Below are 12,723 nucleotides of genomic sequence, written 5' to 3'. Positions count from 1 at the left end.
GAGAGAAGTATAGGGAGGAATGGGGGCTTGGCCTATAATGTTAGATCTATATTACGGTATTAACAGATCATCCATGCATATCAATAATGGATATTTAACACAGTAATCTCTTAAGGCGTGCCTGATTGGGAAGACATTCCTGGCGAAGTAATCTTGATCTTCCACACCTCACACACTTAGGAGAGGACTAGGGTTTTAGAAAAGATGACTACAAGCTTACCCATTACACTTCTCACCTATAGGGTCTCCACACCATAGATTTCGCTTAATAATCGAGTATAGGAACTGCAGTTCAAGTGTCCCGCCCCAAACCTATTTACAATTATCATAACTATAGTGGGGCATACTGAATTGCTCAATCTGAATAATCCAACGATCGGATTTAAACCGATAATCATGTGTGGCTCACCTGATGGAGTCTTATATTCTCCCACTTAGGTTACACTAATCTCTAAAAGAAAACAAAATATTTTAATTTATTTATGAAAAATAATTTTATAAAACACAATTGGTTCGGAAACTACACATTTAATGGGCCTTAATGAGGATCGCAAGTTACAGCCCAATTTTTCCTAATTTTTGTTCCCCTTTTGAAAGATATGATCTAGTTTTATTCTCCTTGATGAGAACTTTGGAACAAGTTGTCGTATTGGATGAATAGGATCGATCACTCATTAAGCGAGCCATATTTAGGATATAATCGTTATATTTGAGTAAAAATTAATTAAAATAATACAAATTCTATGATCTTTAGTATGGACAAGTCAGATTAACGAGATCTTATACAGATCTTGCTGGGTCAATTATGACTACTTATAAAGTGTTTTGAATGGATCTTATTTGTTTCAGATTGGATCGGGTGAAAACACGTCCCTTAGCACAGTCAAGGACATTCTAAACACGTCTAACAGCTCGGATTGACCAATGGATGGCTCAATAAAGGAGTTTTGATTGATCAAGTCCATATATGTTATTCTTAACCATTAAAATTTATTATACTCGGGCCACCAGTTTCAGTACAGGTGAACCCATCTAAATTATGGACAGTTGGTGGTTTCGTTCAATGGTATAAATTAATGGAGGTTTGATTTGACTCAAAATAGGGTCATTACCCATACTTTATGTTTGATATAAGTTGTTGATCTTTAAAGGATTAATCCAAACATCAGTTTTGATGAAGATGATTTCAGTCTATGGATGGTTAATATCATCCAAATCTTGGGTCAAATCAAACGAATTTAGCATGGTCCGTTGAGGGCATGACCATGAGATTAATCACTGAAAGTCTTTGTTTTAAAAATTGTTCATGGAGTTTAAAACAAAGAGGTATCGTCATTTAACAAGACATGGGCTATGTGAACTGATTGGTGTTGGTAGTATAAGTTTAAGAGATCCATATAACCCAAAGGTATTGGGCCTCTTAAATTTATGTGATTAACATTGATCGGTGTCATGTTCATTAATCGCTTATGTGTTGTGTATAGGAGTGGAGGAGTCAATCATTTGAATGATAGTGTAATACTCGATATTCAGTTTGTATTGATGCATTACTTATACGGAACATGTTTATTAATTTGTGTGAAGTGTGCCTAAAAATCATGAAGTGTTGGATCTCCAAAGCAATGAAGGGTGTCATACTCATAAGTCTTATGATATATTCCTTAAAAGCTCGTTAGAATTGAGAGATATGGAGAGAGAGTTTGAGAGATAAAAGAGATAAAGATAAGATAGAAAATTAGATAAGAAATTAGGGATTAGATTTGGATAAGAGATGTATCTCATCTCTCTCAAATTTAAATAATTAATTAAATAAATAAATTTAAATAATAGTAATAATAAATTTCATGAGGGTTACAATAATTTTCAGTCCACCAAGTTAATAACTTATAAGTTATCATGTGTGTGGCATCCAATCCTTCGAATAAGTTTCCCCATAATAATGACTACCTCTGCAAAAGTCAGCCCAATCTGCTCATCAGTGGGCCACACCATAGGAAACAAAGTACAGCCATTGATAAATAACAAATACAAGTTGGTTTACCCATTCAATGGATGCAGCTGATTTTGGCACAAGATAATCCTCTTGATGCAGAAAGTATTGGTGTATATCCATATAATGCTAGCACTTTGGGATAATTTCGCGCGCACAATTAGCTTTTAAGAGGTTGACCCTTAAGATTTCAAAAGGACCAACGAAGAATTTTCTGTGTAGGGAGGAGCATCTGGGGCATTTTAAAAAATGGTAGTCAACAACTAGGCATACAATTATAATTATAGTATAATTGTGGGCGTATATATGTAATTTCTCTTAAAAAGTAAAGTTGCATGGAATGACTCTGAATTCGATGATATGCATGGTATCATATTGTTCAAAGGTGGGGCCCTCACTTTGTCATCTAAAAAATTGATCTGATGGGTCCTAACAAGTATGGATGCCCTAAGAATTCCCTAAGTAATAATAAAATGAAGCCATAAATAGACGGTTAATATTTAATGAAAAAAAAGACAGTATAGTTTTAAATTATGGCGTTTGGTTGCACCAATTTTGTGATATTTCCTGATTAGTCTAGTTTGGAACAAAATATTATGAAATTTCTTGATACTTGCTGCAACCAAACACCTTCCTAAACATTTTCAACATTTATTGCTCCTCAAGTAGGTATTAGTCAGTATTATTTAAATTATATTTAAACTTTAAAATTATTTACTAATTTATAAGAACTGTTTTTAAAATTTTATTTTAGCAAGATGTTCTTTAAAATATCCTGAGAAAAATGTCAAGATTTAAATTTTAAAATCTCCCAGAAAAACCGAGCCTAGTGGGCATCAGTCGAACGCCCGTACTTGAAGCAGATAGTTGGCGGTTCTCATTCTATGAAAATTGGGATAGCTTGCTTGATGGCGTGGTTGGGCCACACCCAACCTGAGTGATCCTGCCATTAGCTTTTGGTCTCAAAACTTCATTATGCAGCCTGAAAGAAGGGTCCAATCTCAGCCCACCACCATAAATGGGCCTAGATCTAGCTTGGGTGGGCACTTGTTAGAAAATGTAACTATGTTAAATGATTTTTGGGCCTGGTCTCTTTCTATTTCTTACTTGGAGCCCAAAATGAGGCTGGACGAGCCGGATTCGACAAGTCTTTTAACCATGGGTGAAATTCTGATTAGGGTTTGGGCTATTTACTAGTTGGGTCTTAAACTCAATCCATTCCATGAACCCTTAACTAATTCTAAACAGGCCGGGATCTAGTAGTGGCCACTGCTCAAGCATAGTCCATTTGCCACCTTCCATGTAGGGGGTGACATATGGGTCGGGTTGGCCCAGCTCAAGGTCAGCCCAGGCCAAACCCATTTACTGAATGGGTCAAGAATTGTAGCCCAATCTTAACTCATGGCCCATGACCATTCATCAAATACAACGCTGACCTGACCCACCTAACCATAAATAGGTCAGACTTGAATGACCTGACCCACCCCCACCAACCATGACCAAACTCAGGGTCAAAAATGGAATCCGAGGCTAAGAGTATGAATAGATACACCCGTGCATAAATAACTTTTCTTCTTTTTCTTTGTTTTTTTCTTTTCACGTTTTGGGTCCGGTCGAATCCAGTCGGGTCATCTAGTCCAACCCGTTCATTCCCTATGCAGCGGGTGGTGTGGGATAGGGTCTAACCCAAACCCGGCCCATTTACTTAAATGGGTTATCTTTCTAGGACTCGGATCCGCTACCCATTTAGCTTGACCCGAACCCACCTCAAAAACAGAAGCGGATTGCGTCGTGTGCCTAACACCACCGACGTCGGTGGTGTATTGACGTCACCAATTTATGTGGGCCGCACCATAAGTATTTATTATATCCACACCATTCGTCCATTTCCTGAGATTATTTTAGAGTATGATTCGAAAAAATAAGGCAGATCCAAATTTTAAGTGGACCACAGTAGAGACAATAATTTCCACCGTTGAAACCTTTCTACTACCCACCATAATATTTATTTACCATCCAACCTGCTCTTGATGTCACGCAAATCTATGTTAAAGGAAAAAACAAATATCAGTTTGATCCAAAACTTTTGTGGCTGCCAGGAAGCTTTCAATGGTAGACGTTCAATCCTCATTTCTTTCTGTGGCGCAGTCCACTTGACCTTTAGATCAGTCTCATTTTTGGGCTCAAGCCCTAAACCTATCTCTCCTAATGGAAATATGGTTTAGATATAACACATACATCATGGCAAGGCCCACAGAATTTGTGACGTCACACCTCCTAGTTCGGTGGTGTGTGGAACAGCACGCGAAAAGGGTTGGCTCAGTTGACCACTTGGCTGACTCGATCCGACCAACCGTCCGTGATTCTGTGACAACTGGCGCAGTGGTGCCCTGTAAAGAAGGGGCATTTGTCGGCCAATACATTACAGAGAGCAGGTGAAACAGTTGATCCAGACTGTCTATATTACTTTCCCTGTAATGAATGGCCACAAACTCAAATAGCACTAAGAAGAAATCCTATCCATTTAGAAAACTGGATTTCAGGTCAGAAAGAAAATTGATTCCACAGAATTGAATTTCAGGTCACCGTAATTTTTGAACCAAGAGCCCATCTACTGGAAGCAAATCAGTGATCTGGATGGGAACGGATTGGCTACGCCCCCTGCCACCAGCCAATGGCTGATGGTCGGTGCTCCGTGGGTCCCATCATGATGTATGTGTTTCATCAGTTCCGTCCATATAATTTTCCATATCATTTAATCTTAAGTGACCAAAAATCAGGTACATCCCAATATCGACTGGACCATATTAAAGGAAACAGTTTTCAATGAGCGTCGACCATTAAAAAGCTTCCGGGGGCCATAAAAGTTTTGAATCAAGCTGATATTTGTTTTTACCCTTCATCTGGGACTGTATGACTTAATAAACACATTGGATGTCAAATAAACAGTACAGTTAGCCTTAGGAAGATTTAACTGATGGATATCTAATCACTATTGTTTTCTTGTAGTCTGACTGACCTGAGATTATATCCCTCCCATGTTTGGAGTAAGAATGAATGAAATGGATGAAACACATATATTATCATGGAGCCCACGGAGCACTGACCACCACCCGCGGGGCTGATGGCAGGGGGAGTAGCCAATCCGTTTCCGATCTGATCCGTATTCACCGGGATTGGATTGGCTACTACCCCTGACACCATCCCCGTGCAATCTGTTGATTAGGTCATAAAGACCCAGATGAAGGGAAAAAACAAAGATCAGCTTGATCTAATACTTTTATGGCCCCCAAAAAGTTTTTAATGGTCGACAATCATTCAACACTGTTTCCTGTAATGTGGTCCATTGAGATTGGGATATATATCATTTCTTGTGTAATATAATAAAATGATATATAAAAATATATGGACGGCATGGATGAAACACATACATTATGGCGGCCCACAGATCACTGAACAGCTCGTGGCAGGGGGAGTAGCCAATCCGTTTCCGTATTCCCCAGCCCAACGTGACACGTGTCAAATTTTGGGCGATGAACAGGCCATGCTTATCCAGTTCGACGGATTGGAGTTGCTGCCAAGCTTCCCTCTCCGGAAATCCAGATGGAGACAGGTTCCAAACCAAAACATGTCAACAACTGCTCCTTTGGCGCCTTCATTATATGAGGAATAATAATTGTATTCGCTCGTGTGAAATTGACGTAGAGATTCGCAAAATATTGCTAACTTAGCATATAATCTCATATCCTGTCCATTCATCACGTGAAAAACACAAAATCTAGTTAGATTCATTCATTGAATCGAACATATGCTCATGGTGAATATGGATCATTATTCAATTTCTTATGACCGCTCATTTTTCTGTTGCATGTGAGCCACATTGTAACAATGGACCATTTAACATTTTCCTAGAATTATTTTATAAAGTGAGATCAACGTAATTAACGGTTTAGATCTCTCTCAAGGACGCCACATTGAGAGGCGAATTCACAAAAGATCTACCAGCTCGACACTCTGTTTTGTAGCTCAAGATCCAGATCGTTTCTTTCAGTCATCCCATCTAGTATAGTAGCTAATATGCTGGGTGGGCCCCACTATCACAGGTCATTAGACGGCAATACTGTAAGGGAAAAACTTTAATACTCTGGCAGTGTCATGGATGATACACAGGCGCTTAGAGGTCACTTAGAAATTGGATACGTAGCATACATGCTATTCAAATTAAACCAAGCGAACTATATGTCCCAATTGAGATTCATCACGAATCAGAAATTACGTTTAATCCATGATCTGATTATCGGATTGGTGGACGCTTATTGGACGGTTGAAAAACAAAACATACCCTCGATTCTATTCCAACCAACATATGTCCATGAATCAGAGGCTCTGATTGTTATCTCAATCTGGTCTTCGACTTGTAACTTAGCGACTATGGGTTCTATACTTCAGTCGGTTTAATTTGAATTAACGTATGCCACGTGTACAATTTTAGAGTGCTTGCGTATCGGTACACAGCCGGAGTATCAAATAACAGCCCATGCCATACTGTAATAACATAATAGGCGCATGCTGTACCGTGCTTACCAACCCAACTTGGGAAGCGGATTAGGTTCGGCCCCGGCCAGACCCAAGACGGTGCGGCCCTTATTGTGGGGCCCACCTTGGTGCATGAATTCTAAATCCACGTAGTCCATCCGTTTTGTCAGAAGAAGAAGCAAGAAATGAATCACATGTACTGTAATATAGGAAATAGTGGTGATTGAACACTTCACCATCAATCACCACGTTTTCCTATGAAATAGTTTACCTAGCATTTGGATTTGTTTCATTTTTTATTTTTTACCTTAAAAGTATATGAAAAAACAGATGGACGGTGTGGATATAGAATACATACAGCGGGGTAGATTTCCTGCGACAGCCTTTCCCAGGAAGTTCCTGCACTGCTAACCTATCTAGAGCCCACTTTGATGTTTGTAATAAATCTACCCCGTCCATCCGTTTTTTTATCTCATTTTAATACTTCATACCAAAAATTAAATGGAACTGAGAGTCAAGTGGGCCGCACTAAAAGAAAATGTAGGTAGGGAAATTCCTACCGTTGAAACCTTCCTGGGGTCGACTGATATTTACATGCCATCCATACCGTTCATAACATCATTTCCTACTGAGATAAACTGAAAACAAAAATATTATCCTGATTGATAACCCACGAATATTTCAACCGTAGACGTTCAATACTCACATTTTCGGCCCACTTCGAGTATTGGATTCCGTTCATTTTTGTCCCTGTCTTCTAAAATGATCTCAAAAAACGGATGAACGGAGTGGATTTCTCACAAATAAAACATTGGGCTCTAACTAGGTTTCCCGCGCTGTAACTTACTGCCAAAGGCTTTCGCAGGAAATGGCGCCCTGTGCGGAATAAATGAGCGATCTTTTCGTTGGACCCCACCGTTTTGATGCTCCGGTGCCAAAATTATGTAAATCCACCAATAAGGTGGGCCAGTGTAAGAAACAAAAAAGATGGATGTTTAAATAATAAACCAGGATTCTTAGTCGTCCATTTCTTTGGTCACACATGAATCTGCTTTTATTTAAAAACAAAAACAAAAACAAAAGATTACGGAGAATATCTTTAATCTTTAACTTAAATAAAGATCGGAGCCCGGGAAATTGGAAACCTTGTACTCGCTTTCCATATAGTAGAGGTTCAGCTTGGTAGCCGCACGTGCTCTCTCCACACACAATCTTGACACGTAGGCTATCTGCTGATCTAGCACTGTGGGGGATCTGAGCCGTTAAACAACTGGACCCCAAAATCTAGATGAACTGGCGTAAAGTATCACCGACACTCGTTCGATAGGTGGATATCTAATGAACTTGGCACCGAAAAGTACTGAACAGACCGAGCCCAAAAAAACGTCCACTGATCAGAGGTCAGGATTGTCGGATCAATCCGATCTTGAGGGGATTCCTAATCTAGAGTTAGTCCCATTATTTGTACGGTTCAGATTCGAGTACATGCCACGTGTCTAGTACGATCCCGGCTACAGCACGTAAGGCTGTGGATAAGACTTCAAATATGTAGTAGATTAGGTGCGGCTCTTACCGTGGGGCCCACCTTGATGTATGTATTATATATCCACACGGTCCATCCGTTTTTTGAGATCATTTTAGGGCATTAATCCAAAATTGAAACAGATTCAACTATAAGGTACACAATGCCATAGGAAACAGTTCATTGAATTCCACACCATTAAAACCTTCCTAGGGCCCGCCGTAATGTTTATTTGACATCCAATTTGTTGATAAGGTCATACAAACCTGGATGAAGGGGAAGAATCAAATATTATCTTGATCCAAAGCATTTGTGGCCAACAAGAAGTATTTAATGGTCAATAACCACTCTTTCCTATGGTATGGTCCACCTAATATTAGATCTGTTTTATTTTTGGGCTCACGTACTAAAATAATCTATAAAAACGGATGGACGGTGTGGATATAAAATAAATACATCAAGATGGGCCCCACGGGAAGGGACGCACCGTCTTCTGTGCAAGATCCAACTCGTCATATCATAGGGGCACGTGTGTGTAAACCTGATGATCAAGGGGTCCGAATTAGCTGTACCAGTGTGGCCCACCCTATGACCGGATCAACCTTATTTTTGGGCCATAAATAATTGGTGGACTCCATGTGATGAGCAGCCTAGATCGTCCGAATGTGCCACACTGACACGTGCAATCCAAATAGTACACGTATCACGCTTGACACGTATCAAGCACGGGACAGGCGGAGGCTCCGAGAGGCCATCGAGGGGCCACCTTTATGTATGGATTTTATCACACCGTCCATCCATTTTCCCATATCATTTTAATTTATCATCCGAAAATCAAGGCAGATCCAAGGCTCAAGTGGACCACACTACAGGAAGAAGCGATGGTAAAGACGTCCACCATTGAAACCTTATTAGGGTCGACAATGTTGATTATTTTCCATCCAACCTGTTGATATGTTCACATACACCTGAATGAAGTGAAAAGACAAATATCATCTTGATCCAATACTTCTCTGTTCCACAAGATTCTTTCAACTGTAGCCATTTAATCTCCAATGTGTGGTCCATTTGAGCGTTGAATCTTCCTTATTTTTAGTTTTAATTTCTAAAATGATATGTAGAAATGGATGGACAGTGTGGATGAAACCAATACATCACGGCAGACCCTCGCAACCCAGCTGTCCCGAGGTCGGAACAGGCGGGGGCAGTACCTAATCCGCGCCCATCCGCGCCCGCTTCAACTCGTAAGCATTCAATTCCCATTGGCTCCTAAAGAGACGATCCAAATACAAACCCCACCTACGAAAGTGAAGAGAATAAATGCCGAAAACCGAAAGCAAAAGAAACTAAGACCAGACAATCTCAGCCTTTCACCAAAGTCGAATCCGACGGCGACGTTTGTAGTAAAAGGTTGAAATACGATGGGTACTCGCGGAACTTGCATCTGAATCCTACTATCTCTACACGTGCCAATGCAGCGTGAGTGTGATATCCGGCTCATTAATCTGGTGGGGCACACGTGTATTTGCGTGGTCCAAAAGCCAGGCGAGGCAGGTCATCAGGTCGGCCACACGTGTACAAGAAATGACAGTTGCAGAAGGTTGACAAAGTGTCCACATGCAACGTACATGTGGGCCCCACTCCATGAAAGGACAGGACAAATATTATTCTAATAAACCTACGCTGTGGGGCCCACCTAATGATAACTCCCGCGAGAGTAGCCTTTTCCACTAATTAAAAGGACAGGTCTGCTGATTTCACACGCGTGTGGGAGCCATACAATTCCCCACTTAGGCGCACGTACCATCGTGTGACACGTGTATCAAATCTGAACTCTCCATCAGGTGACCTACACTCTTTAGCTCTTCCAGCATCAAAATCAGACCATTTCACACATAAAATAAATGAATCGCAAGAAAAAAATGGTTTAACCGTCAATTACTTTTATGTTGTGGCCCATCTGAAGGGTGAAATTATCTGATTTTTTAGATTCGACATCTAAGAACTATTTCCAACCCCATGGAAAGCTGAGATCTCATGTAAGAGTTTCATATTGTACGCGTGCCAGCTTATGGATGTCTACGGCTCTACATGGGCGTTGAATTAGCAGACCTCAAGCGAAGGACGCGGCTTCGGTAGATCCCCTTATCCACTAGGGGCGGTGGATCGCTGACTGTTGGGCCCACTGTGATGCATGTGACCTACATCCACGCCGTACATACGTTTTGACAGATTATTTTAGAAAGATATCCCAAAAATAAAGCAGACAAAATCGGATGGACCACACCAACGGAAACAGTGGTTAATGAATAGCCACTATTAAAAACTTCTTGGTGAGCCACTGGAATTCTTATTTTCAATCCAACCAGTTGATAAGGTCACAAATATCTCGACGAAGGTATCACACAAACATCATCTTCATCCAAAACTTTTGTGATCCATAAAAAGCTTTTAATGGTCGTTCACCACTCTTTCCTGTCATATGATCCATTTGAGAATTGGATATACTTCATTTTTGAGACCATGTCCTAAAATAATCTTTCAAAACGGATGGACGGAGTTGATGTGAGTTACATAGATCACTGTGGGTCCCATAGTTAGGGATCCACCGGGGTCCACCGAAGCGGCGTCCCTAACAAAACGAGAGACTAAAGAAATATAGGACCGTTTGAATTGGAAAAAAGAAAAGGTAAGGGTGAAAAACGAGGAGTAATCATGCACTACATGTGGGGCTGGTCATTAAGAAATCTAAACCGTCGATCTTATTGGTCTCATCGTGTATTAAGAAATCTAAACCGTTGATCTTATTGGTCTCATCGTGTATAAGTAAGGCACTGGAAATCAGCTTTCATTGAACAATCAAAACACTTAGATAAATGGCCAATAACTGACCACCAACGGAAAATGTGGGCACTAACGTCCCATCAGAGAGATTTGCCCGGATCCATATCCACAATGATGGCCATCAAATAAATGGTTTGGATTAGGTAAGCAGGACCCTATATATAATTCCTAAAGAGAGAAAAACTTTGATGCTTCGGCAGAGTATGATAGGTGGTAGGCAGTCACTTAGAAGTTAGAAATTACATATGTATCATAAAAATAATTCAAAATCAACCGTTCAAAATTATTGGTCCTGGAATAGATTTATAAATAATTAAAAAAATCATTTATATAATCTATGATGATCAGATTGGTGGACACATATTGGACGGTTAAAAATGAAAAAAATAAATCCACTATATTTCAGTAAACAAATGCCACGAACCAGAGGTCACGATTGCTCAACCAATCTTATTTCATAACTGTAACTTACCCATAGTTGTTTTAATTATTTGTCAGTTTAATTTGAATTAATACATCCAACGTGTACAACTTCTGAGTGTCTGCGTATCAAGAGTCATACTCTGCCGGAGTATCAAATAACTCCCCCAAAAAGAAAAAAGAGACATGGCCGTTGGTCTTCGTTCTCGCTCCTCAGCTATCCTTGCCTTTGTCTTAATATAAAAGGAAAAGAGGAGGTGGCTTCAATGTCGTTATCTATCCTACCTGGAGAGAGAGAGATCCATGCAGACAAAGCATCCATAACTTCTTTTGCAGGGAGAGAGCCCCATATAGACAAAGCATCCATAATTGTCTTGCAGAGAGAGAGACCCAAAAAAACCCACCAAAAGAGAAAACTCAAGAACCACACAAATGCTGCTAAAAAACCCCATCACAAGGGCAAAGAAGCTCTTCCACAAGAACCTCAGAAGATTCAAGACCTCCCTCTCCAAAGGCTATCAAAAGCTCCCCATAACCCCTTCCTTCAACCCCTGCTCCTGCATCGACTCCTCCAACCTCAACCACAGCTTCCGCGACCTCAACAACAGCTTCCACACCGATCCATGCACAGACAACGATGAGAAAAAGATGACGACGACGACGAAGAGGAAGCTGAAGATAAAAGATCTCACGAAAGACGTGCAATTCAACGACAGAGAATGCTTGCGCAGTGGAAGCTTTATGAAGTTTGCGAGTAGGAGGTACTCAGAGAAGAGTGATCGACTTACAGGGCAAGAGATTGTGGAAGGAGCTGGATCATCTTCTCGGAGGCTGAGATTCCATGCGTGCCGTATCGTTTCCGAAAGGTTAAAGGAATTGGAGAGAATAGAAGTAAGCGACGTCGATCATGTTCTTGATGTCGAAGAGGTCCTTCACTACTACTCACGTATCACGTGCCCCCTCTACGTCGACATCTTCAACAAATTCTTCTTGGAGATGTTCGGCGAGTTACTACCACAGACATCTCTCGGCAACATCTCCCGTCGCATTACAAACCAGTAGTCTTGTTGTAATTTCCCCACTCGCCGACGATCTTCTTCTTGTTGTTCTTGCTGCTGCTGGTATTATTATTGCTGTTGTTGTGTTTAATTCATAGGCAGGTATTGATTAGGTTTGGCAACTGTGCTGACTCAGCTCCACTCGCTTCTGGTTGAGTTTTTTCCTCACTGAGTAATCAGGGTCAAAGGTCATGAACTCGACTCGGACTGACGTCCAGATGAGTTGGGTTGACTAGATGACTCGACCGAGTCGGCTACTTGACTCGACTAACTGTTCAGGCCTGGCTGGCTTGAGAATGAGTCTTTCTCAAGAGTTGCTTATTTTATAATTGTGAGCCAGAGTTTTTTTTTTT

General features: G+C 40.6%; 1 protein-coding gene across 1 annotated transcript; it reads left to right on the top strand.

Annotated features, from left to right (window-relative positions):
* Positions 1-11,605: 11,605 nt before the first annotated feature.
* LOC131223091 (uncharacterized) lies at positions 11,606-12,492 on the top strand. Its single transcript, XM_058218379.1, has one exon. The coding sequence runs from the start codon at positions 11,745-11,747 to the stop codon at positions 12,372-12,374; it is 630 nt and encodes a 209-aa protein (XP_058074362.1). The 5' UTR covers positions 11,606-11,744; the 3' UTR covers positions 12,375-12,492.
* The last annotated feature ends 231 nt before the right edge of the window (positions 12,493-12,723 follow it).

Source organism: Magnolia sinica, chromosome 13 (genome assembly GCF_029962835.1).
Source record: "Magnolia sinica isolate HGM2019 chromosome 13, MsV1, whole genome shotgun sequence".
In the NCBI taxonomy this organism is placed as follows: domain Eukaryota; kingdom Viridiplantae; phylum Streptophyta; class Magnoliopsida; order Magnoliales; family Magnoliaceae; genus Magnolia; species Magnolia sinica.
This window is presented reverse-complemented; position numbering and strand designations above follow the sequence as displayed.

Bases quoted from the DNA above. Each gene is read 5' to 3' on its own strand.
- LOC131223091 (XM_058218379.1), top strand. From the start codon at position 11,745: ATGCTGCTAAAAAACCCCATCACAAGGGCAAAGAAGCTCTTCCACAAG.